At 45.9% G+C, this 26,940-nt stretch overlaps 1 protein-coding gene across 5 annotated transcripts in view; it reads left to right on the top strand.

Annotated features, from left to right (window-relative positions):
- The window catches only part of Abcc5 (ATP binding cassette subfamily C member 5), a 97,537-nt gene that overhangs the window by 14,516 nt on the left and 56,081 nt on the right, over nucleotides 1–26,940 (top strand). For 2 of the 5 annotated variants that reach the window (XM_059277828.1, XM_059277829.1), the window contains exons 3-11: nucleotides 12,260–12,417; nucleotides 12,603–12,758; nucleotides 13,378–13,525; nucleotides 17,974–18,207; nucleotides 18,352–18,525; nucleotides 19,473–19,620; nucleotides 21,390–21,538; nucleotides 22,330–22,437; nucleotides 25,799–26,155. In XM_059277828.1, coding sequence (XP_059133811.1) covers nucleotides 12,260–12,417; nucleotides 12,603–12,758; nucleotides 13,378–13,525; nucleotides 17,974–18,207; nucleotides 18,352–18,525; nucleotides 19,473–19,620; nucleotides 21,390–21,538; nucleotides 22,330–22,437; nucleotides 25,799–26,155 — 1,632 coding nt within the window. The other 3 variants (XM_059277832.1, XM_059277831.1, XM_059277830.1) reach the window with 3 other exon arrangements.

Genomic DNA, 26,940 nt, shown 5'->3' with positions numbered 1-26,940 from the left:
TTGGATCTTTTGTTGAAGAAATCTAACCAAGAAGTTTATGGGGCAGGGTGCAATTAGTAGGGCTAGGAAAAGAAAGAAAAGAGGGCATAAGAAAGATGGCATGCAGAGATCCACAGCCAAGCCCCAAGTGGAGCTCCAGGAGTCCAATCAGTGAGAGAGAGGAGGAATCATATGAGCAAGAGATATGGAGACCCTGATTGGAAAAAGCACAGGGACAAATAGCCAAACTAGTGGAAACACATGAACTGTGAACCAATAGCTGAGGAGCCCCCATGGAACTGGACCAGGCCCTCTGGATAAGTGAGACAGTTGATTAGCTTGAACTGTTTAGGAGGCCCCCAGGCAGTGGAACCGGGACCTGTCCTTGGTGCATGAGCTGGCTTTTTGGAACCTAGGGCCTATGCTGAGACACTTTGCTCAGCCTTGGTGTAGGGAGGAGGAGACTGGACCTGCCTCAACTGAATCCACCAGGCTGGGCTGACTCCCCAGGGAAGACCTTGCCTTGGCGGTGGTGGGATTGAGGGGGAAGGCTGAGGGGTGGGAAAAGGGAGGACAGGGGAATCTGTGGCTGATATGTAAAATTAAATTAATTATAAAATAAAAATATTTTTAAAAAAGAGAAAAGTAGCATCCATTTCTATATCTGATTATTAGTGCTCCACTGTCTGGGGGCATCAAGCTGTTTCTGAATTTGAAGATCCATTTGGAGTTGTTGGATCTTATCTTTAACTAACCCTGATTGATTGACATAAAAGCATTGCCATATACATTAGATGCTGACCATGCTGTTTGTGAGGCCACTTTTGACATTTCAATAACAGGTGCCAAATTCTGTGTGCCAACTCGAATATCCAGGTAGCCTTCCAGGGACTGTTACTAGAAGCACCCTGTGTTTCACATACGGTAGTGGGTACTCTGGGTGAGTGAGGGGCTAAAGGTGATAAGCTAAAGGAAGGAGGAAATAGTTGAGGTAATGATTTGCTAAGTGTAGATAGAGTTTTCCTGCCTTGCCCACAGTCAGGACAAATTTCTGTCATCCGCCAGTTCCACAGCCGCTCAGACCCAACCAAGTAAACACAGAGACTTCTATTGCTTACAAACTATATGGCCGTGGCAGGCTAACTGTTCGTATAGCTTAAATTAATCCATTTCTATTAATCTATACCTTGCCACGTGGCTCGTGGCTTACCGGCGTCTTCACGTGCTGTTTGTCATGGCGGTGGCTGGCAGTGAGTCCCTCCGCCTTCTTGTTCTTTCTTTTCTCCTCTCTGTTAGTCCCGCCTATACTTCCTGCCTAGCCACTGGCCAATCAGTGTTTTATTTATTGACCAATTAGAGCAATTTGACATACAGACCATCCCACAGCACTTCCCCTTTTCTTTTTTAAAAAGGAAGATTTTAACTTTTACACATCTCCAAAGCCAGCTTGGTATATTTGGGAATTTGGGCGTAGCTTCTCTTACTACTTCCTGCTGGAGGGGGAGCGCTGTATCTTATGGGGACACAAAAAAAATTTAAGGATCATGGAGTAGTCCATGAGGCTGTATCGTCTGAGCCAGTTGCCTCGAAATGATTCTGGATGTTGGATCATCTGGGCCATGGTGTCATCAGAGACCTTTCAGGTGGTCTTGGCTGGTCAAACCTGATGTATCTTAATCTGGGACAAATCCATAGCCTCTGGCTTTCTGTGAAAACAAAAGCAGAGCCTCCTTTCCAAAGCAACATATCTTTACATCCAAATTTTGAAGTCAAGATACCTTTAAAATATACATTTTGATTTTGGCATTACTCAACAGCTTTTACAATCAAATGTTTTTCTTCAGTTACAAATATCAAAGACAACATAATCTAGATTCTCTGTGTGGTAGCCATCTTTATGTGGCTTATTTTTTATATTACCTTGAGCCTACTGCTTTAAGCTGTAGCATTTTAAGATTGAAACAGCGTTGTGGCTGCTGGCTTCGCCCACTTCAGCTTCCCAACATGGCGGTGGTACGTTTTCCGCCAGTTCTGGGAGCCATCAACTCTCAGAAATAGTGGGTCTATGCTTCTATCAAAGCAGCGTGTAGCCTAGAAACTTCTTTTTTTTTGTTTTGTACTAGCAAAGACTAAATCCACCATGCAGCTTAATGTGCCACTTGCAGAGGCCTCATTCCCGCCATACTGCAGGTTGGGCACGCATGCCAGGAACCCGCCATAGTAGCTCAAACACACAGGATGCTGCTAGCTTGAAAGAGACAACTAGGAACTGATTTTAGCTCCATTTTAGAATCTTTTTACTCAGGTTTTAGGTGGAAACTCTTGCGAACACGTTGGGCGCCATTTGTAGCTAGAGTTTTCCTGCCTTGCCCACAGTCAGGACAAATTTCTGTCACCCGCCAGTCCCACAGCCGCTCAGACCCAACCAAGCAAACACAGAGACTTCTATTGCTTACAAACTGTATGGCCGTGGCAGGCTAACTGTTCTTATAGCTTAAATTAATGCATTTCTATAAATCTATACCTTGCCACGTGGCTCGTGGCTTACCAGCATCTTCACATGCTGCTGCTTGTCATGGTGGCGGCTGGCAGTGACAAACCCCCCCACCCCCCCCACCCCCCCACCCCCCCCACCCCCCCACCCCCCCACCCCCCCACCCCCCCCACCCCCCCACCCCCCCCACCCCCGCCTTCCTGTTCTCTCAATTCTCCTCTCTGTTAGTCCCACCTATACTTCCTGCCTGGCCACTGGCCAATCTGTTTTATTTATTGACCAATTAGAGCAATTTGACATACAGACCATCCCACAGCAGCTAAGTATTTTCATAACCTTAATTGCTTTCAACATTGTGCAATAGGTTCACATACAAGTAAACATGAGTATTGGAGCTCACACTGTAGCCAGTAATGTGCTGAGGGCTGGTGGCATAATCAACATTTCAGTCAGTATCTGTCTTCTAAAATGTGTTCAAAGTCTCTGCACTGTACTGTAACTTGAATCTTAAAAGGTCCTATAAGAAAAAACCCAGAGCTAGATATTGAGATGAAAGCTGAAAGATCAGAGAAGCAGAACAGCCAGGCATTAACTTACCTCTACAAAATCCTCAGCCTCAAGAGAGCAAGTTCCTGTTTCCTCATGCCTTATATACCTTTCTGTGTCCTGCCATATGACTTCCTGGGATTAAAGGTGTATGTCACCACTGCCTGCTTCTGTTTCTCTCATGTAGCCCAGTGTGGCCTTGAACTCACAGATATCCAGACGGATCTCTGCTTCCTGAGAGATTAAAGGTGTGTGCCACTACTGCCTGACCTCTATGTTTAATTTAGTGGCTGGCTCTGTCCTCTGATCCCCAGGTAAGCTTCACTGGGATACACAATATATCACCACACTTTACCCTGGCCTCCAGTTATGGAAAAGTCCTTTAAATCCACAAGGGAAAAATAGTTTTATTATAGTAAGGAAACTCTGTTCTCTGAATGTTTTGTTATTTTCCTTTTCTTTCTTTCTTCCTTTCTCTCTCTGTCTCTCTCTCTCTTCTTTCTTTCTTTCTTTCTTTCTTTCTTTCTTTCTTTCTTTCTTTCTTTCTTTCTTTCTTTCTTTCTTTCTTTCTTTCTTTTTTAATGTTAGCATTCCAAAGTTCCTGCTAGAATCTAAACATCTGATGCTTCTTGTTTGGAAATCTACCTCTGAAATTCCAGGTGTCTGATACAGCAGGACCATGTGTCCTTTAAAAGAGTGGATCTTGTACCACATTCTCAAATCCCAACACAGGCAGTGCATAATAACACAACAGGGCTGGCCCTTTGGAAACCTATTTATGAAAGAGTAACAAATGGGGTAACAGTGGCAAATTTTGATTTTTAGATAAAAAAAATCTTTTGTATTCCTTTACTATGGGACTCCTTATTCATGTTTTGTTATTACATAGAATATTGAGGATTAGTGTCATCTCAGCCAGTGTATGGTGTCATGCCTTTGTCAGGACAGGGTTGTGTGTACATTCTAAAATCTTAGCCATCTTCTCGGGACTCATGCCGTTATGACACTTAGAAAACCTGCAGAGACAGCCTTGCCTGCCAACTCTCATTTGAATTTTTCTAAGTTTCTTTGAGTTTAGTATCTGCCTGTACAGGAAATAACATATCTCTGGAAGAAATGGAACATCATCATTAAATGTGATCCAGAAGCAAGGCCAATGCAATCAGCATTGTTTTTTAATTGTTGGATCCTTTGATTTTCTATTAATAGGTTAAGAAATTTTTTTAGGCATTTATACCTAATCTTAATTTTTTTTTAGACGAAGAAAATGAAATTATAAAAAAGAAAAAAGAAAAAAAAAAAGAAAATGAAATTAATGGGTTGTACATATCAGAATTGTCATGTTTTCTTCCTGTCATCTGGAACAGTCTCAAACATCAGAGATGCTCAGGAACTTGTAGTTACAAGAATGAGGTAAAAGATTCGATGGCTCCAGTTTTTCCTTAGTACTGCTGGATGATATACTGTGCTAATAGTTTTATGTCAACAAGCTAGAGAGTCATTTTGGAAGAGGGAGCCTGAACTGAGAAAATGCCTCCACCAGATTGTTCTTTGGGCAAGCCTATGGACCATTTTCTTGATTAATGATGGATGTGGGAGTGCCCAGCTCACAGAGGGCAGTGCCCTGACTGTGCTGGTTGGTCCTGGGTGTTTACAAAAGCAGGCTGAGCAAATCATGAGGAGCAAGACCGTAAGCAGCACTCCTTTATGGCCTCTGCCTCAGTTTTTGCCTCCAGGTTTCTGTCTTGAGTTCCTGTCATGAATTCCCTAGATGACGGACCACAAGCTTTGTGGTAGTTTGAATGAGGATGGCCCTATAGGCTTATACATTTGAATGTTTGGCTCCCAGTTGGTGGACTGTTTAGGAAGATTAGAAAGTATGGCCTTATTAGAAGAGGTATGTGGTGGTTTAAAAGAAAATGGTTTTGAGTAGGTGTGGTTTTGTTGGAGGAAGTGTGTCAGTGGGGGTGGGCTTTGAGGTCTCATATGTTCAAACCAGGCCCAGGGGCTCTCTCTTCCTGCTGCCTGCGCATCTGGATATAGAACTCTGAGCTCCTTCTCCAGCACCATGCCTGTCTGCCTGTGTGCTACCATGCTTCACGCCATGTTGATAATGGACTAAACTTCTGAACTGTAAGCCAACCCCAATTAAATACATTCCCTTTTAAGAGTTGCCACTGTGGTCATGGTATCTCTTCACAGCAATAGAAATCCTGACTAAGACAAGCTGTATCACTGTGGATGGACTTTGAGGTTTCAAAAGTCTCTGTAGCCAGTTTCACTCTCTCTCTCTGCCTGCTGTCTGTGGATCAGTGCGTGAGTTCTCAGCTACTACCCCAGTGCCGTGTCTGCCTGCTGTCTGTGGATCAGGTGTGAGTTCTCAGCTACTACCCCAGTGCTGTGTCTGCCTGCTGTCTGTAAATCAGGTTGAGTTCTCAGCTACTACCCCAGCACTGTGTGTGCCTGCTGTCTGTGTATCAGGTGTGAGTTCTCAGCTACTACCCCAGCACTGTGTCTGCCTGCTGTCTGTAGATCAGGTGTGAGTTCTCAGCTACTGCACCAGCGCTGTGTCTGCCTGCTGTCTGTGGATCAGTGCGTGAGTTCTCAACTACTGCCCCAGTGCTGTGTCTGCCTGCTGTCTGTGGATCAGTGCGTGAGTTCTCAACTACTGTCCCAGTGCTGTGTCTGCCTGCTGTCTATGGATCAGTGCGTGAGTTCTCAACTACTGCCCCAGCGCTGTCTGCCTGCTTGCTGCTTTGTTCTTTGCCATGATGATAATGGACTCACTCTTTGAACCTCTAAGCAAGCCCCCAATTAAATGCTTTCTTTCATAAGCTGCCTTGGTCATGGTGTCTTTTCACAGCAGTAGAACAGTGACTGAGACAAGCTGTAAGCTGAAATAAACCTGTTTCTCTCCAACCTTTTTTTGATCAATATTATAACACAGCAATAGAAACCCTAAGTAAGACAGAATTTGATACCAGAAATGGACTATTACTGTGACGCGCTGACCATATTGTTTTTGGGAAGGATTATGGAAGGACTTTGGAACTTCGGGCTGGGAAAGCCATTGAGTTCTCAGAGCTCAGTGGGTTGTTCTGTGGGAGTTTGGAAGATAATGTTGAGAGCAATGCAGGCAATGGAGGCCTGACTTGTGAAGCTTTAGAGGAACATTTGAGAATCCCTTAGAGACTCTGTTGAAGCCATAGTATACTTTGAGTTTTCAGAGTCTGTGGTTCTGATCAGCTGGGGCTAAAGAATCTGCTGTGATTAATGAGTCCAAAACCATTAAAATGAAATTCTTGCTTTGCTGGGACAGTCAGTTCTGGTCAGCTGGAGCTGAGAAATTAGTGGTAAATAGAAGAGCCCAGCATCATTGAGGTGAGATCTGGGATTCTTTCCTCAAGGTCAGTACATAGAAGGTGTGGTTCAGAGGGGCCGTGGCTGCATCTTAGGCTAGAAGCAAAATTTGGTAATATATAGAGTCTCCTGGGTGGTGCTGCTTTTGAAGGCATGGAGGGGTCACGGAGAGCAGCTGATGCTTGGCACTTTGTGGCCCTAAAGAGAGTTTGGGAGAGGCTATTGGTGAAGGTATGGCCTCAGCTGAGTAGAAGACCCAGGACTGAAAGGGTCATGGAGACTTGGTACCATGTGACAGAGTCAGAGTCCCAGAGAACAGCCCAGAGAGGCCATTGGTGAAGATGTTGCCCAGTCACATCAGGAGACCCCAGAAGTTTGGAGATGCCAGTTCTGTGGAATGACCACCAAGGACAGCAGCAGCTGAGGGGTGGAGCCCAGAAGATCGTGAGACCCAGATGTCGGACCCTGAGCTTCTCGGTGCTGGACTTGGGTTCTGCTTTGCTGTGGTTGTGACTGTTCTGGCTCTTCCCTCTTGGAATAAGAAAGTATGTAACTTACTTTTGATTTTAAAGCAGCTCACAGTTGTGAGACTTTAGATATTTTTAAAGAGACCGAATTTTTGGAGTGTTTGAATTTGTAAAGATTGTGGGACCTTTAAAGTTTGGAATATGTTTTATATTGTGATATTGATATTTATATGACGTCTTGGACAACAAGAAAAGAGCAGTTATGGTTTGACAGTGATTTGCATGTCAAGTTGACAGGGGTCAGTTTGCTGGCTAGTTTTATGTAAACTTGACATAAACTAGAGTCATTTGGGAAGAGAGAACCACAACTGAGTATATTCCCTTGTGGGCAGGACTGTGGACAAGCTTATGGACCACCCTATGGGGCCTTTTCTTAATTAATGGTTGATGTGAGAGGGCCCATATCACTGTGGGTGGTACCAGGCCTGGGCTGGTGGTCGTGGATGCTATAAGAAAGCAGGCTGAGCAAGCTATGGGGAGCAAGCCAGTGATCAGCACCCTTATGGCCTCTGCTTCAGTTCCTGTCCTGACTTCCCTGGATGATGGTCTACAAGCTGTAAGCTGAAATAAACCCTTTTCTCCTCAGTTTGCTTTTGGGCAGTGTTTTATCACAGCAACAGAAACCCTGACTAAGACATACAAAGTCTCTCTTTCCGATGCTGTACTGTCAAAGGATGTTTATAAAACTTGCTGACTCTGGCACTGAGTTTCCCAGCAAAGGCAAAAACTATTCTGAAAAAGTGAGAGCTGTTGCATTATCCAACCTGTGTGGGTACATGCTTATGTGTGTCCGTACTTTCGGAGCTGGGTGCACATGTGTAGTAAAAACCCGGAGCCAGATATCGGGGTAAAGGCTGAAAGATTAGAGGAAATAAGCCACAGCCACTTCTCACCTCGACAACTCCTCAACCGAAGGGGAAAATCCTGTCTCCATGAATCCTCAGACTGAATGCCCCTGAGTCTTCAGCCAAAAGGGGGCCAAACTCCTGACTCTCCCGCCTTATATTCTGTTCTCCACCCAGCCATACCACTTCTGCTCTACCTTCCTAGTGCTGGGATTAAAGGCATGTGACTCCCAAGTACTGGGATTAAAGGCCTGGCTCTGTTTCTCTTTCAGACTGGATTAATCTCATATAGTCCAAGGCGGCCTTGAACTCACAGAGATCTGTCTGCCTCTGCCTCCCAAGTGCTAGGATTACAGGTGTGTGCCACCACTGCCTGGCCTCTATGGCTAACTCCGGCTGCCTCTGCCCTCTGATCTTCAGACAAGCTTTATTTGTTAGAGTATACACAAAATATCACCATATACATGTGCGTGTGGAGGCCAGGGATCAAAACTGACCGTCTTCCTTAGTTACCTTTCACTTTATGTCTTGAGACGATCTCTCACTGGGACCTGGGGCTTGCTGATTTGCTGGTTGATTACCTAGCAAGCTTCCAAGGATCTACCCGTCTTTGCCTCCCCAGCCTGAGAACACAAGCATATGCATCACCAAACCTGAATGTTTATGTAGATGCTGGGGATCAGACTCAGATGTTCCTGCTTTCATGGATAGCATTTTACCAACTGAACTACAGCCTCAGTCTCTAAAATATCCTCTTAACAGTTTCCAAATGGAAATGTGACTTAGATGATAAAGGGTAAATGTCAAGAGAAAAGTGCAGCAGTTCACCATCTTCTGAGATAGGAATGTGAAAAGTTAAAATCACATACTCATAAATGGAAAGATACTTGAGAAAAAAGTTGTAAAGTCTCTAGCAGTGATAGTGATTTGCAATCGATTGCTACAAAAGAGAAAACCTTTTAAAACTCCAGATAGGTGAAATGTGACTTTGCTATAAAATGACCCAGTTTTTCTCATGAGTAGATGTGTGTTGCAAAGAACACGTGCCTGGCATGCTTGAGCATTGGGCTCAGTCCCTAGCACCTCGTAAACCAGGCACAGTGGATCACTCCTGTAATCCCAGCACTGGGGAGGTGGAGGCAGGAGGATCAAAAGTTCAATTCATGCTCAGCTATATAGAGGCTTCAAGGCCAACTTGGGATACACAAGACCTCATTTCAAAAGGAAAGAAAAAAATGCACAAAGCAGCAGAAGGAAAGAATACTGTTATTATAACCCAAATTTTTCCAGTCAGTATGTTGTAGAAATTTGTTTTCTTTCCTAATAGAGATACCTACATAAGTGTCCTTGACTTTTGTCTCTTGGTTCCACAAAGTCTAAACTATTTTTTCTCTGGTCCTTTGCAGAAAATCAACCCCTACCTTAGAACAAAGTCTTACAGCAGTCCCGAGTCCAGTCCCAAGTCCAGTGTGTGCTCTTCTTTAGCTGTAGCCCATACATTTGGATGTATTGCAAATTCTTATCATTTAGCTCAGAATGTTTTCAGTTTCCAGTTGATAATGTCTCACTTAATTCATTGTTTGGAGATGTGTCACTTCTGAGTGTGTGGGGATTTTCTTGTAGTCTTCGTTCAAAACTCTAAATTACAATGTGATAAAGACTGATAGGAAAGGAGGTGCCTGGTCTTACTGCAAGTCGATATGCTGTGGCCGGCTGATGTACATGGGAGGCCTGCCCGTTCCTGAAGAGAAAGGAGGAGGAGTGGATGTGGGGGGAGGGGCTGGGAGGAGAGGAGAGAGGGAAGAGAACTGTGATTGGGCTGGCAAAATTAATTAATTAGTTACTCAAAAAAAGACTGCACACACTGTATGATGCCAGACTTTAATAATGTCAAGGTTTGTCTTATGTACCATGTGACAGGTACTCAGTATGCCTGTGAAGTGCTGTTCTAATGCCCTTTGTCTCCTGCCGTGTCTCTGCCTGTGACTTTGTATCCCTCCTGTGCAGAGTCCCAGGCATGCCAGGAGTCCTAGAGTAGCTTTCTGCGTTCTGAACCCATTAGCCTTTTGTGGTTTTTCTTCCCTGTGGTTATATGCAGCTTGAAAGAACCTTTATCACACCTGCCTCCAGCACTCCTCTTTCCATTGTTCCACGTTTTTAGACTCTAACCACTAAATTGTTCATGAAGATTTCATGTAGGATTGAAGTGTTGACTCTTTTGCTGTTGTGTGCTATTATTTTCTTGAAATCTAGTCTACCTTCCCAGAACTGTGAGGCTTCCTGATGCTGGACATTTAACTATCTGAAGTAGATAATTAGTCTATGAATTAAAGCTATTAGATTTGATCAGCTCAGGCTTCCAAGTTACTCCTATGCACAAAACATTTTCAGTTCTAATGTTTGAGCTGCCTCTGTGTTTTTCTGAAAAGAGGCGGCATACAGTTAGAGACTGCTTTGTACGAGGCATGATGTGCTAGGTTCTATACCACTTTGTCCTGATTGGGGATCTGTTATTTGTCACTGTCTTATCATAATTGCTGGAGATACTCATGACAGTGTAAGTTTCACTGCTTAGAGAGAAAAAGAAAACAAGCTTCTACAAGGAAAGCATAAACTCTGCCCAGTGGAGGAATGAGAACAGATGTGTCAGCTGATGTTTGTCGGTTTATTGGCTGTGCGTGAATCTACTGATATTCCACGTATTGTCTGCTGCCCCACGGCCCCTCAGTCAGTGCCCTGCTGGCCACTCAGGCCACGGCCTGGCGAGGCTCCCAGTTCCACGGCCCCAGCTCTGCCACAGCTGCGATATGTAGGTTTAAATTAAGTCTCTATCATTCTATTTATCAATAAGACTCAGATGTCAAAGGCTGGGGTGAAAACCTGCTAGCTCAGAGAGGCTGAGTAGCAACCAGCTGACCTTGCTTTTTGGCAGAAGATACCAGAACCAAGAGAGCTCAAACTCTAGTCCCCACCCTTTCCTTCCTGTGCATTTTCTCTGGTCAGCTAATCACTGGCTCCGCCCCCTGATTCAAGGTATAACATTATTGGGCAGCCTCGGGAGTGTCAGTGCAATCAAAATATCCCACAACATCAGCCTTTTGGTCCATTCTCCTTCCCTGTCACAGTCCCACCTTGAATGAAGCAAGCTTTTGTTAGTGTAATTAGCTAGCACATAGAAGCTGTGTAGTTGGTACGTGTGGCTATATCAGTTGGATTTCTATAAAGGAGCAGAACTGAGAGAGAGAGAGAGAGAGAGAGAGAGAGAGAAAGAGAAAGTATGTGTGTTAAAGGGGATTTACTGAGAGTGGCTTATAGCCTCTGGTCTCCCTGGTCCAACAATGTCTGTCTCTCAGTGGAAAGACCAAGGATCCAGTAGTTCAGGCCACCAGACTGGGTGACTTAGCTGATCCTCAGTCTACCTTAAGATGCTGAAGAAGTAGATTCTGATATCGGAGAAGGAAGGCCTCAGCAACAGGATGCTGAACTTAACAGTGAGAGTGAGAGCAAGCAGGCAAATAGCAGCCCTTTTATGTGGGCTGCCACCAGAAGGTGTGGCCCAGATTTAGGGTGGGTCTGCCCGTCTTAAGTGATCCAATCAAGAAAATCCTTCATGATGTGCCCAGATAATTGGGTTCATTTCAAACACAGTCAGGTTGACAATCACATCCTCCCGAGTGCATTAGCCATCACAGTGACTATATATTTAGGACTGAGAATATTGGAATTTCTTGGCTGGGCAACCAGCTGCACACCTGTGCCATGCTCTCCTGTTGCTGATGAGAGAGGGAAACAGGACGTCCTGGCTCTTAGGCTTAATTGGGACTGACTTTGAAATTTTGGAGTAGAAAATTTGCAATACAATTTGCAGTTATTGATGGAAGGATTGACTCTCAGTGTATGTTGGTAAACAGATCAAAGATTGGATTTTTAAAAATCATTTATTTTATGTGTGGTGTTAGGGAATTATTTGGGGCCTTTTGTGTTCTAGCCCCCCATACCCACCCCATGCTAGGGATCGAACCCAGGGTCTCATGTATTCTAGGGAAGCATTCTACCATGAACTACATCCCTAGCCCATGATAAAAGATATGAATGATAAAAATAGAAAATCTTGAATGTATAAAAGAATGAACCAAATGTAACGTGGATTTCAGTTAATGTGCCAGCGTCTGCTTGTCATTGGAATAATTGCACCATCCAATGGAAGATGCTAATACAGGAGGGGATGGAGGGGATGGGAGACACGTGCACTCTATACTTTCTGCTCAGGTCTACAGACCTAAGAATACTCAAAAACTGTGCATGTGCGTGTGCGTGTGTGTGTGTGTGTGTGTGATCAGATGCTCTTTAATGAGTTCCTAGCATGCAGAGTTAGTTTCTAACCCATGTCCTGGGTGTTTCCAGTGCTGATGGAGTGATTGACTACTGGTGTATTCTGAGCTGTGGTCAGCTGGATTTGCATCCTTCTGTATATACTAATTTTCATTAACTGTTCTGCCCACCAACAGTTGGAATGCCAAGATGCCCTGGAAACAGCAGCCCGTGTTGAGGGCCTTTCTCTGGACGTCTCTGTGCATTCTCACCTCCGAATTCTGGATGAGGAACATGCCAAGGGAAAATACCACCATGGCTTGAGCGCCCTGAAGCCCTTCCGGACCACTTCCAAGTAAGGCTTGGTGACAAGTGATCCATCCACAGAGCACTAAAAGCGATTTTGAAGTCTGGGGCTAAAGTGAGGACAGCTAGGGAGGCCTGATATTTGTCAGGAGCTGTTTACCAAAGACTGTCGTTCACACACGCTCAGCCTCTCAGTATGTGCTGACCCTTGTGGTCGGATTTTTCTCTCCTTAGGCACCAGCACCCAGTGGACAATGCTGGACTTTTCTCCTACATGACCTTTTCCTGGCTCTCTCCTCTGGCCCGTGTGGTTCACAAGAAGGGGGAGCTGTTAATGGAGGATGTGTGGTCTTTGTCCAAGTATGAGTCTTCTGATGTGAACTGCAGAAGGTAGGCGTCTCTGGTCCACCCTGTCTGCTGGATGCTAGGCCTGAGCTAGGTGGGTGGGCCAGCATGTGGAGTCAAGCGCCATGCCCTTTAAGGCACTCCGCCAAGGGTGGGTAGCCTGTGGACTCTTTTCCCTTTGCCATATCTCTATTTCCCTCTAATTGTGTTTTAACCAAGGGCTTTCTCTCTCTCTCAGCCCCGCTTCTCCTCCTGAGCCTGCAGGGAGAGTTTGTTGCTGCCTTATGACAGAGTACATTTTTGGTGGTAGTCTGATTAAAACCTAGTTTGTAGCATCGCATTTTATCACAGGATCCTTCAGAAAGGCTTGGGATCCCTTGAAAAAGGAAGTTTTTATCCGTGCACTTTATTCAGGGAGAGACCCTTGCGGAGTGGCGGGAAAGGCTCCTGCTCTCCTTGTTTCTCTACTTCAGATACTCCCTGTTGGGAGTGAATATACACAGGCCAGGAGGGAGTTTTTCCTCTACAAGATGGAGGCTATATGCATAACTGTAAAGAAGAGATTTGTGTATGCAACGACTGAGCCTGTGATGGCAGGAGGGGGTCTAGGGTATGTTCTTTCCCCTGGGGAGATGTGTAACACAGGACCTGTGCCCTTGTTAAGACTAGAGAGACTGTGGCAAGAAGAGCTGAATGAAGTTGGGCCGGAAGCCGCCTCCCTGCGCAGGGTTGTGTGGACCTTTTGTCGCACCAGGCTCATCCTGTCCATCATGTGCCTGATGATCACGCAGTTGGCTGGCTTCAGTGGACCAGTAAGTTCTAACTATCCTTTCTGAACATCTCCAGGGGCCCGGCCATGGCCAGCGCTAACCCTGCTCTGTTGCAGGGGTTATGATTGTCTTTGGGCTAGTTAGCAGCCTTAGAGACACTTCTAGGGCTACTGAAGAGGGTCAGTGGATTTGGGAGTGAATGGTGGGCTGTCAGCTAGGAGGATGAGGACACAGTGCTGCAGGAGAAGAAACCATTGGCTTGTTTTCCTGGGGCTGGGTGAATCTGAGCTGGTCTGGTCCTGCATAGGACCTGCTTGTTGGTTCTGAGCTGACATGAAGCAATGGTCTCGGATAGGACAGAGATGTCTTGTCAGTGCTGTGGGTGAGTGAGTGATCTGAGTGTTCTGTGGCATGGGCTAGCAAGTCTGTGTTGGTGACATACCAGACGCCTGTGTTTAATGACTAATGAATGATCCTGAAGAAGCTAGGAACCTATCGGGGTTTTCCAAAGTCGGTTCTAGTTTTGCGTAGAGTGTTAACTATGGCGAGCACCGGGTGGCAGCTGTGGTTTCCCTGGCCGATGTGGAGGCAGCGTAGTGGCGAAGGGGGCTTTGGACAGGAGTTTTCAGGGCACCGTTCTCAGATCTGCTGTGCTGCCTGACACTTGAGATTCTGACTGAATTCATTCTCTGCATATTTGCCTTGAGGCATCGGAGCAGTAGTACTGTTTAGACTGTGCGTTTTCCGGGTGTGGGTAAGCTGGAGGTGCGTGGTGGGGTAAGTATGTGTCTAAGAGGCATGGTGACTAGGTAAAACTAATTTACACTTTTGAGGTATTTTGTTCTTTTGTTGTTGTTGTTGTTGTTGTTCTTTTTTAATGTATGATCCTTTAAAAAATAAAAAATTTTGGTATTAGGTTTCTTAATTGACCAACTAACACTTTATGTAATTTTTAAACCAAAGAGACCATGTAACTGAAATGTCATGTTCTTAGTCAGAATGGCGAATGTTTCATAGAACTAGCGCCCCCCAAGAAGAGCTTCTGTCATTGTCTCCCTACAGGGCTGGTGGCTGCTCTGACCCGTCACAGAGTTCTCTCATCTAGGTAGAAGAGTATGCAGCATTTCTCAATAAAAATCGTAATGGGCTTTCTTAATTCCCCTTTTCTTGAACAAATGCCATGGATTTCAGGGATTAAATTTTTACTCCAAAAAAAGTGATTACAGAATGCATGGTCACTCCCTCGAGCGTCTGTTAATGTCTTCATCTCTCACTTCTGATGCAGCACACTGGGGTGCTGACCTAGAGAACTTTCTAGAAGGCCGTGGAAAGCTGAATGCCTTTCATAATTGGAACACATGGACACCTCACTCGGCCCTTTGGGGAGGAGCCTTTGAAGGTCAATGGGCCTGAGAAAGCTGTGGGCTTGTCCATTGTCTCTTTTTGTGAAAATGATGAAAAGGTGTAAACAATATAGACTTCATTTTGGAACCCTAATTTTGATAAGTTCTTTTTTGACTGGAAATTGGAGGACCAGGCTGGTTTTGAAAAATGGAATTAGCAGCAGTGGTGAGCAAACCTCCTGTAAGTGGACATGGGTCCTTTTGAGGAATAGCCCATGCTAGATTTTTGCACATTTTCTGATTGAGCATGATTTTCAGATTGGCTTGTTACCTTCTTACCAAAATCTTACCCTAAATTATAGGCTCTAAACATGGACCATCCTCTTAAGTCTCACTGAGCCTTGGTAGTCATATACAGAACAAGTGCAACACAATCAAGTTGTGTTTGTGTGTGTGTGTTTTTAAACCTGATCAGTTGGTGCTGACCTCAAAATAGCCCTGTGTAGGGTACCTCAGGATGGTGATAATGTTAGCACACTACCAGACTTTCTAAAGGTACAGGCTTTACTAGAAATGAAGACTCAAATCACTCCATTTACAGAGATCCTTCAGGGGCCTTCTTAGACTAAGATAGTTCTAAAAGGCCAGGCCTGACCTAGGGTTTGTGTCCAACGAGTTAGCACCTGCCGTAGACCTCCGAGAGAAGGCCGCCCTGTGCAGTCCATCTCTCAGTGCTAGCTCTGCTCCAGGCCTTGTGGGAGAGGTAAGTTCCCACCCTCCAGCCTCTCCAGCCGATGCTGTCAGGGTCTGGCCTTGGGGGGCGTGTCTCTGTAGTGGGACCAGTGACAGAAGCTGTTCTTTAGAATTTTCAGGATGGCTGTATTCTGCGGTCAGAATGAGAGAGTCAAGCTGGGCAGAATCTCTCGCCAAGAGCTCAGGTAAGGTAATGTTTATTCACTGGGAATGCTTTCCACAGCAAGACAGCTATGCTGACAATTTCCAGTTTCCTTCCAGTAAACTTAGACTTAAATGATAAACTTTCGACTGTTTTAAAAACACTGAGTTTGTTTGGATTTCTTATTAGAGCCCTGCTTTTCTTTCTCCCATACAAGCTCATTTGAAATGCCATTGCTTTCTAAAGCCTGTATTGGACGTTTCTTTGCCCTTCTCTCTTCCCCTTGAAAGTTTTGCATAGTGTAAATATGCCTATGTCTTTCCACCTCCCCTTCCTCTCCCTTCTGGGAGGGGCTGACTGCTTATCCAGTGCTGAAAAGGGGCACCTAAAGGTGTAGGAAGGAAGGAGTCCTTCCAGACAACACCTGCTGGCCTTCCTTGGAGACGCTCCACACTGCCGCTGTGTGGGGGAAAGTCCTTCACGGCAGGCATCCTGCTGAGTTGCTTCACCAGAGGAGGCGGAGGGCCTTTGGCCTTGTGACCCAGTTCCACATTTTGGATGCATACTGGAAAAGAAGCCAATCTTCCTGCTATTAAATCTGTGCAGTGAGGACCAAACATTGAACCTCAGAGTTCTGAGGGAGGTAGAGGTGGATTACAGCAGTTCTCAGAATCTGAAACCCCCTTTTTGATCAGGTTGTTTATTTACTGGGGCTAACTGAACCTAACTGTGGGGCTGTCCTAGAACCTAGTAGACAATTTGGTATTAAGTTACTTTCAGAAGAACTGAAAGGATGAACTCCCCCAGAATCTGAGTTCTGGAATTCAGTTTTAGGTACTTCAGGATGATACGTCTGGCTTCTGTCCTGTGTCATTTAGTAGCTTACAGCCCAGCCAGGACTCCTTGCTGTAGGAACCAGGGTAGAGGGGTGCATGGGTTTAATTTCTTTTATTTTTTTCCTTTAGGGTGGGCATTGGTTTGGCTTTCTTTTGTTTGATTGGTTTGATTTTTGCCAACATCAGTTTTAGCTAGCAGGACTTGGAAAGACTCGGAAGGATGCCAACACCCCTGCCCCAGCCGACCTAGAATTTTGTGCTCCGCCTGGAGCAGTGTGTTGCCTCTCAGCTGAGCATGCCAACGGCACCTGCAGTTTTATGCAGGGTACCTCGCTAGGGAATTTTTAGTTGTGTTTTTTTTTTCTTAATCTTCTTTCTTTAGCAGCAAGGTCTTTATTGCTAGAGAATCTGCTTGATTGCAGCTTCAGGATTCCCACCTGATGAACGCTGCCGGCCTGATGTACTTCTTCAGACTCTGGACGCACATGTGGCTCTGTTGTGTATTTCTACCGTGTATAGTTACAAGTTGGAGAGGCCAGCCGGCCCGTTTGATGGCTATCCCTGTATGACTCTGTATGTTCCCACTCTGTTCCTCATGCCCCACTACTGTACAGTGTTTGTGAGATGCTCTTTAAAGATGGTATCTTTATATATATATATATATATATTTCATTTTCAATAAAAGTGCGTTGCTTCCCACTTCTGGTATTTAATGCTGTCGCTGAATGTGCCTGTGTGAGTGTGTGCCCCGGCGTTACAGGACCTCACAGCTGGAGGTGGCACTCGTGGTTCTTGGGGGCTGGCTGTCTTCCCTCCCTGCAGGTGGTGTTAGACATATGCTACCTGAGGTAACATGTTTTTGTTTTTGAGAGGGTGTGGGCGTGGGGAGGGCCGGAGGGAGGGTCCTGGAGTTGGCTTTATTTGCTCTCTTCTGTCCTATTAAACTGCCCGTGTTTGTTTTCAGGGATGTTTTGCACTTCTCACTCTTCCCCGTACAACTGTAGGTACACTGTTCCTTCTTATCAAATAAGCACGTGTGTAAGGAAACAGAGAAAGGTCTTGATTTCCTTTAAAGAAATGTAGCCATGTGTGAAGACTCTGGAGTAAGGTCAATATATACCTTTGGATGACCATGTGTCTAGAATTAATTTCAGCTCATGAACAGGTTTATGTTACATTAGAAAGAGTAATGGTCGCGATGGCGCCTTCAGGAGAAAAGCAAATGGCCCCTCTGTCCTGCACCTGTGGGCAGGTTGCCGGTATCATTCGGTCCAACAACACAGTTCTTTCTTGGCTTACACGCTGATCACTGTGCCGCCGTGGAGCAGCCTGCTCTTTCTAACCTAACATAGCACTGTGGCTTTGTGTGAGGTCACTGTGGGGGACGTTGACAGTGGCCTATGTTTCTCCCTGTAGGCCTTCATGGTGAAACAACTCTTGGAGTACACCCAGGCAACAGAGTCTAACCTACAGTACAGCTTGCTGTTAGTCCTAGGCCTCTTTCTGACAGAAGTTGTACGCTCCTGGTCACTGGCGCTGACTTGGGCGTTGAACTATCGAACTGGTGTCCGATTGCGGGGGGCTATCCTGACCATGGCATTCAAGAAGATCCTGAAGTTAAAGAACATTAAAGAAAAGTCTCTGGGTGAGGTGAGTTCAGAACCTGTGCCTTGTGCCCAGAGCAAGCTCTCAGCTGGAGAACTTTTCCTTGGTCCCCGCTCTGTCCTTGACCTTTCTCCTGGATACAGTGACCTGTGTCCTGCAGGGCCCCTCACTGTTGGTCATCTCTTGCAGCTCATCAATATCTGCTCCAATGACGGGCAGAGGATGTTTGAGGCAGCCGCTGTGGGCAGCTTGCTGGCCGGAGGACCTGTTGTTGCCATCTTGGGCATGATTTATAACGTGATCATTCTAGGCCCAACAGCCTTCCTGGGATCGGCCGTTTTTATCCTCTTTTACCCGGCGATGGTGAGTGAGCCTCTCAGCGGTCACCTGGTCGCTTCTTCACGGGGGACAGAGTACTTGTACTGAGTTACAGAGAGCACATCCTCCGGGACTTTCCTCAAAGAAGGCACCGCGTGGGAAAAGTCCCGTGCTCGATGGCGCTCAGTTCCTCTAGGCAGGATTTTGGCTGGAGAGGAAATAGGTGTCATTTACACAAAAGGCAGGCGTTGTGTGCAAGCAGAGAGAGTTTAGGTGAAGCAGAAGGTTCCAGGTGAACCTGGCCTGTTCTTCGAATCTTAGATGGTCTTTTAATAAAAAAAAAAAAAAAAAAAAAAAACCCAGAGCCAGATATCACAGTGAAAGCTGAAAGATCAGAGAAGCAGAACAGCCAGCCACTAGTTCTTACCTCTACGACATCCTCAGCCTGAAGAGAATGAGTTCCTATTTCCTCACGCCTTATACACCTTTCTCTGCCCTGCCATATTACTGCCTGGGATTAAAGGCGTGTGTGTTTCCCAAGCAAAGGCATGAGATTTCAAGTGTTAGGATTAAAGATGTGTACCATTATGTCTAATCTAGTGGCTGGCTCTGTCCTCTGATCCTCAGGCAAGTTTATTAGGGTACACAATATATCACCACACTGGCTCTAGGTAACACAGGAGCAATCAAATGAATTTACACTGATCCGCTGATGCTGACGTGACTGTCCTGATTCCACCACCGTGTCACTCAGTATCTGTGAGATCAGCTTGTTAATTGCCTTCATCGTTCTACAAGGAGATGAGAATTAAATATTTTGTAACCCAGGAAGTCCCTTTAATTAAAAAACAGCACAACTGTGTGAAATCTGGTCTTTCCCAGGAGCAGGATTATCTGCCTGTCAGCTTAGGCTGTGGTGAGGCAGAGCCAGCCTCTGCTTCAGGCGGGGCAGGTGCCAACGCCGGTTTGACAGGAACTGCTTTTCCTTCCAGATGTTTGTGTCACGGCTTACGGCGTATTTCAGGAGAAAGTGTGTAGCTGCCACAGACGACCGTGTCCAGAAGATGAATGAAGTTCTCACCTACATTAAATTCATTAAAATGTATGCCTGGGTCAAAGCATTTTCTCAGAGTGTTCAAAGTGAGTGCAAAGATCTCCCTGCGTGTATAGTAGAGGGATTTTGGATTCTGTGGGTCTGCTCATTCATGTACTTTGCTCCCTGAGCACATTAGAAACTAGACGTCTGATGTCTAGTATCTTTATATAGAATCTTCTATGTTTAAAGAGATCTTAGGGATTTGAGCCTGGGAAACTGACCTTTGCCCAAGCTGTCGTGGCCAGCTAGGATACTAGGTACCAGTCTAGCTGTAATAATCCTCTCTTACGCAGTACTTGATGGTTGGCCTGGCTGAGAAGCTGTTGCAGAACCAGTGTCACGATGATTGCCCAGAGCCCTGCTCTTCAGGCTCCTCTGTTCTGTGGTTCATAGGTGCCAGAGGTGTGTGACCCCGAGGGGTGACCCGGGCTTTAAGATGCCTGGACTCTGTGCCTACCTCTGTTACTTACTAGGGGCTTGTTTTGTTAGCTTTTAAAATGATTGGTACAGTTACAAGGTTCTCCGTGCCAGCTCCACTCACATTTTTAAGTCCAGGACAAGCATGGCATGTGAAGGATGTGCATAGTACAAGCCTGTCGAGATAACTAGCCTGACACCAGCATTTGAACACGTCTGAACACGAGTGGGAAAGCTGGGCCTTAGAAAGAGTGGTATTGAAGAAGAAGAAGCTTAAAGTCACCTCAGACTTTAAAAAAAAAAAAAAGAATATATATATATATATCTTTAATTTCAGTTAAAAAAAAAAAGGGCTATTAATGGTCTTAATGACATAGTAACTGGCTATAAGTGCTGTAACCAGTTAATAGCTTTTTGTTGTTTGTTTGTTTGTTTGTTTGTTTGTTTGTTTGTTTGAGACAAGGTTTCTCCGTGTAGTTTTGGTGCCTGTCCTGGATTTCTCTGTGTAGACCAGGCTGGCCTTGAACTCACAGAGATCTGCCTGGCTCTGCCTCCCAAATGCTGAGATTAAAGACGTGAGTTAAGCCGGGCGGTGGTGGTGCACGACTTTAATCCCAGCACTGGGAGGCAGAGGCAGGCGGATCTATGTGAGTTCGAGGCCAGCCCGGTCTCCAAAGCGAGTTCCAGGAAAGGCGCAAAGCTACACAGAGAAACCCTGTCTTGAAAAACAACAACAACAACAACAAAAAGGCGTGCGTTACCGCCACCCAGCTCCAGTTAATAACATTTTAAGTAAAATAAAAAATAGCCTGTCGATACCAAGGCAGTTGGTTTGGTTTCATTGGTTAAACTTCCAGGAGCTTTTCTGGACTCTGATTTTGTAAGGTTGTTAGGCATCCCAGAGCAAATAGTAAGCCAAGAAAACTGCCGGTTGTAGATGCAAGTCAAGTGTTTGTTTCATGGAGACCCAGTAGGCTGAGATGACCAGAGGGCAGTGGACCAGTGCGCTGATGGAGCTGCATTCCTTTAGACCCTTCTGTGACTCAGTCCATTCACACCTCAGCCGTAATGACGGAATGGATAGTCCAGGGTTGGGGCTGTGCGGTGCTCGCCTCACACATGTGGCCCTAGGTGAACCTACAGACCTGACAAAAGAAGATGCATTGTTTTTGCATCATAGGTATTAGAGGGTCACTTAAAAAGCTGTGTGTATCCTAGCACCATGGCCCTTGGGAGGCTGGGGAGAAAGTCTTCATTTCAGGACAGCCTAGGCTACATAGCAAGACCCTGTCTTTAAACAAAATTGTAGTTGAAACCTGACTCTTGTTTGCTGATGGAATAACAATACCCCCAAGTGTGTTTCGACTGGCTTTGAAGGTGGATTGCTTTTCCATAGGAATCCGAGAGGAGGAGCGTCGGATATTGGAAAAAGCAGGATACTTTCAGAGCATCACTGTTGGAGTGGCCCCCATTGTGGTGGTGATTGCCAGCGTGGTGACATTCTCTGTCCACATGAGCCTGGGCTTCCACCTGACAGCAGCACAGGTGAGGAGACGTGTGCACAGGTCTTCTGCTCTCTTGCTACTTCAGTTGGGACTGCTACCAAGAATTACATATTTTTCTTCATTCATGTATTTAAGTTGAGAAGTGGAAGAATAAGGAGCTACCCCTTATACAGAAATAATTTGGCTTATTTTCAGTTAGCCTGGGTTTGGGTTCAATTTTGGAACTACAGAAGAACCTGTATTTCATGTTTATTAAGGATTTTAGATGGAAGTCTCATTGAAAACAGAACAGAAACCCTACCCTTAAAATAAAAATGTGGACTGGAGAAATGGCTTAGAGGTTAAGAGCATGCACAGAGGACTCTTGCAGAGGACTGGAGTTCAGTTCCCAGCACCCACAATGGACTGTTTACAACCCCCTGTAACTCCAGTTCCAGGAGTTCTGACACCTCTGGGCTCTGAAGACACCCTGTTCATGTGCACATACTCATGCACATATACACATAATTAAAAAATAGAACTTTAAAATATTCAGTTGAGGCTGAGTAGATGGCTCAGTGGGTGTAGGCACTTGCCACCAAGCCTAATGACCTGAGTCCAGTCACTGGAACCACTTGGGGGAAGGAGAGAACCAACTTCTCTAAGTTGTCCTCTGACCTCCACACACTCCACACATGAATGCATCCACACAGAAAACAAGTTACTTTAGTGTAACCGATTGCACTAACGTTTGACACTTCCAGCCTTCCTGCCTCCCGGAAGGAGACTGGTGCCACCTTGTCTAGTGTCCAGCCTCACGAGGCTCGCTCTCACCTCTTTTTGTATTTTAAGGCCTTCACAGTGGTGACTGTCTTCAATTCCATGACTTTTGCTTTAAAAGTAACACCATTCTCTGTGAAGTCCCTCTCTGAAGCGTCAGTTGCTGTTGACAGATTTAAGGTAAGTGGTTCCTGTCCCTCTCCCATATCAGGAGCTGTCCTCGGCACAGTTCACGGCGTCCTGTATTCCAGGAGTCCACATAGGCCAGCTGCACTTGACCCTGGTTTTCCTTAGGAGCTGGTAGAGACAACTGAATTAAGGGATGAGAGTAATGCCCTTTAAAATTAATGTGCATTTTTCTCTCTCCTGATTGGCCTGGTTCTGGGCGGTGCTCCCTTTCCAGAGGGAACCCTTCTGCCAGGTCCAACATGGATATATATCATTTACTCAGCCTTTAAGTGGCTTAAACGTCAACCAGCACAGCCAGGTGGCTGTCGGGTTCCCCCAACCCCTTCCTCCTTCCTGCTGCCACTTTGATTGGTTGCTTTGCTGAGTCCTTTTGATATTTCTTTTTCCTACCCAGTGATTGCCACTACATGAGGCAGGGAATGCAGTGACATGGAGATAGTCATAAAACTAGATCATGTTGAGAAGTACAGTTAAGTAAGTATCAGCTCTTTTCCTTGCGTGGTTAGTTGATGAGACCTTTTTGTGTTCTTTGTAACTTCCAAATAATGCAACTGTGTAACACCAAAGAATAATGCAACCGTGTAACACCAGAGAATAAAGCAACCTCGTAACCTAAGAGGGCGGGAGGAGGGAAGTAGGGTATCAGTTTGAAAGTGGTTAACACTTAATTCCTAAAAAAGGAAAAGCACTGTGTGGCTGGGATTCACTGACAGGACCTCACTCCTGATGATCTTCCTTGGCTAGTGAGGTGAATCCCGGAGCGTGGAAGCTCCAGGGCTTGAAGAACTGACTGTCACTCCCGTGAGAGGCTCAGGGGAAACAGTGGGCATCCCTATAAAGGATGGAGAGTAGTCTGTGGAATTCATTTCAGCTGCTTCCTTTTACAGTTCATCAGGTGACTTGCGTTCGGTCAAGAAAACTGTTCCTCCCAAGTGTCTCCCTTTCTCTGTGTTCCTCCTCCCCCTGGCTGCTCCACACAAGAGCCAGAGTCCTGTAAGATTGATCTCATGACAGTCAGGCTTTGATCCACTGAGGCCACAATGTCCAGTCAGGGAAGAAGGCGAATATTCTGACCGTTTGTTTCTGTATCCTTGGTAGTGGATGGATTTTGTTGAGTTCTGGATAAAAAAATAAGGACAAAAAGTAGTTTCGTGACCCTTTTGTTTTTGAAGTTTCTCCTCTTAAGTGAGAGCATGTCTTATCAGGTGGCGTAGGCATATTTATACTGGAAAAGGGGTTATTTTGTGTGTAACAGTGTGTTGTCCAGTAGCCGGCAGCCCTGTGAGGACTCCCACCACCCCACCACGACACCTTATGACTTGAGTCTTCTGATGAGCAAAGTGAGCGGCTTTTCCTCCTTGGTTTGTAGAGAGCTTTGTTTTGAGACAGGCTGGCCACTCACTCACAGTACTCCTGCCTCAGCCTCTCTGACTGGTGTACCCCTCACTGAGGGGCTAGGAAGTGGCGTCAGTGGTCAGCACCCTCGTGGAGAGTGTGGTTGGTAGTTTCTGTGCTCTGAGACTGCTGTGTACATGTCAGCTGGTCCGCTCTCAGGTGTTGACTCAGCACGTCAGGGCTGTGGGAAGTGGGATGGAGGGACAGGGAAGGCTGTGTACACTAACAGGCACCAGCATCTCTCTTAATGGTTTATAGAGGCCTGTCTTTATCCCTGGCTCTTCAGGGAAGGAGATGGTGGACATTCTATCCACATGTAGTTTTGCTCTGTGAAGGTGTCAGAATAGTTGATGTTATTCTCAGCCCAGTTTCTAGGAGGGCTTTGGATATGCGAATTCCACAGCTATTCACAGACGGGGTGTCTCCTACACTCTGGCCACACTGAAGGTTCTCTGGGAAATGTGGAAAGTTGGCAGTTGGGATGGTTAGGACCCATGGAGGTTTACAGGAAGAGACTGTGCTCTCAGCTCTCAAAGGTGGTGGCAGGAGGGTCAGGTTCCGGGTCATTCTCAGGTGCTTAGGGAGCTTGAGGCCAGCTTGGGCTACATAAGACCCTTCCTTTTTTTAAGATTTATTTATTTTTAATTATTTTGTTTTTAGATTATAATTACATAATTTCCTCCATCCCTTCCCTTCTTCCAAACCCTCACATATATCTTTTGTTGCTCACTTTCAAATTTATGGCTTGTTCTTTTCATTAATTGTTGTCATATACATATATGTATATCTGTATGTATGTGTATGCATATATATATGTTGCTACATACATAAATACAACCTGCTCAGCCTGTATAATGTTACTTATGTGTGTTTTCAGAGCTGACCATTTGGTACTGGATAACTAGTTGGGATGCTCTTTCCTGGGGAGGACTTTACTCAGCTCTCAGAATTCTTAGTTGCCTGTAGTTCTTTGCATAGGGTTGAGGCCTCATGGGCTCCCCGACCCCTATCCGTGTTAGCCTGTCTAATGCTGTCCTCGTTCAGTTCAGTGGGACCCTTGCTTCACCCTTCTCCTTAAAAGCAGATACTGGGATCAGGAGACAGGGGAAAATTGCATACTCCGTTTAATAGTGCTTGCAAACTTTAAGTTGGGGTATTTAGTGACTAAGCAGAGTCCTCGTCCTGCAGACCACCTTCTCTCTAAAGATCTTCTAATGTTTTAAATTAGTTTTTAAAAACCATTTTGAAAATCCCTCTGTGATGGCACTCTGTAGCAATCCTTGGTTTAAGAGGGGTCCAAGTATAGCTAAAGTCAGAATTTCAGACCTGACTTCAGACACGCTTCCTTGTTAATGTTCCGTTTCCTTCCCTTTGAAATAACTTAGTAGGAGCAGCAAGAAGAGTCTTCTCCTCCCACAGAGCGGTTCTCAGGGAGGTGCCTTCTCTTCCGCGCAGGCCCTTAGCCTAGGTCTTCTTGTCTAAGCCTAGAAGTTAAGCTGATGCCAGTCTAAGTTCAGTCTCTCTCAGTACCAGGTCATGGGTGAGGGCAGGATGCAGTCATGAGCTCCACAGAAGTTGTCTGGAAGGACAATGGTGTTTAAAGGGTCAGCGTACCCCTTGGGTTTCCTAGCCATTATTCAGGAACCTATGAGGGATTGTATGAGGGACTCCATATCCCCTTCAGTTATTAAATGTCCTTTGGTCCACATGAGAATAGCAGAAAAAGCAGGGGTACCTCAGTGTGTGACTTAGCTTAGAGGGTTGGGTCAGTGGACGAGGCCCTGAGACCCCTTGTCCGTCCTGAGGTGAGGCTACACTAATGAGCTACCTTTTGCTCTTCAGCTTCCTTCCACTGTATAGCCTGATGTGTTTTGCTACGTGAGTGTGCGCCATAAGCTTGTCTCCCTGGTCTTGATCCAGTGTCTCATCTTTGCACCTCTCTCACAACTCCTATCAGAGTTTGTTTCTAATGGAAGAGGTTCACATGATAAAGAGCAAACCGGCCAGTCCTCACATCAAGATAGAGATGAGAAATGCCACCTTGGCATGGGACTCCTCCCACTCCAGTATACAGAACTCGCCCGAGCTGACCCCCAAAATGAAAAAAGACAAGAGGGCTACCAGGGGCAAGAAAGAGAAGTCGAGGCAGCTGCAGCACACTGAGCACCAGGCGGTGCTGGCCGAGCAGAAAGGACACCTCCTTCTAGACAGTGACGAGCGGCCCAGTCCGGAAGAGGAAGAAGGCAAGCAAATCCACACAGGGAGCCCGCGCCTGCAGAGGACACTGTACAGCATTGACTTGGAGATCGAAGAGGTGAGCTACCTGTCTGTACTCACCCCCACTCTGCAGGACCTTCCCTGCCTGTGTGCCCCCCCATCTCCTGCTTCACCCCCCCCCCCCGCAGGCTCCTCCCGCTAAGCAGAGTACTCTGACTGTGAATGGTTTTGTGTCAAGAGCAGATAATGAGCAACAGAATGGCTGATGGTCTCATGAGATGCTCGTTTTGCTAACGAGGAGCTGTGCTCAGGTGGATTTTCCAAGACCCTGCTCTGTGCTGACTGCTGGCTGCTGGCTGCTGTATGTGAGCTGTTCCCATTACAGCCACTGCTGTGACCGTGGCTTCCTGTGACCACCAGGTTGTGCATCACAGAGAATTTGGCGTATAAGGGTGTTCTCAGTGCGGCCTTTTTTTTTTTAAATTTTGCATGTTTGTCTGTAGGTGTTTATACATGAGCACAGGAGCCAGTGGAGGCCAGAAGACAGGGCCAGTTTCCCTGGAGCTAGAGTTACAGTGGTTGTGAGCCACCTGGTGTGGGTGCTGAGGACTGAACTCGGGTCCTCTGGAACAGCTGCAGATGCTCTTAACCACTGAGCCACCTCTCCAGTCCCCTCACTGTTGCTCTTGACAACTCTATTGTGATTTTTTTTTTTTTTAATATAAGTGAAGGATGAAGTATATAATAAAGCTCGGCTAGTACAGACCTGGACTCTCGGGGTATGACTAGAACATTGATTTCCGGTTGAGGGCTTAATGAAGATTAATCAGACTGTGACTGCAAACTAGCCCCATGTTTAGAGGAATGTATCATCTGGGGGCC

Source organism: Peromyscus eremicus, chromosome 12 (genome assembly GCF_949786415.1).
Source record: "Peromyscus eremicus chromosome 12, PerEre_H2_v1, whole genome shotgun sequence".
NCBI classification, from domain to species: Eukaryota; Metazoa; Chordata; class Mammalia; order Rodentia; family Cricetidae; genus Peromyscus; species Peromyscus eremicus.
Note: the sequence above shows the minus strand (reverse complement) of the source record. Positions and strands in the feature narration are given on the sequence as shown.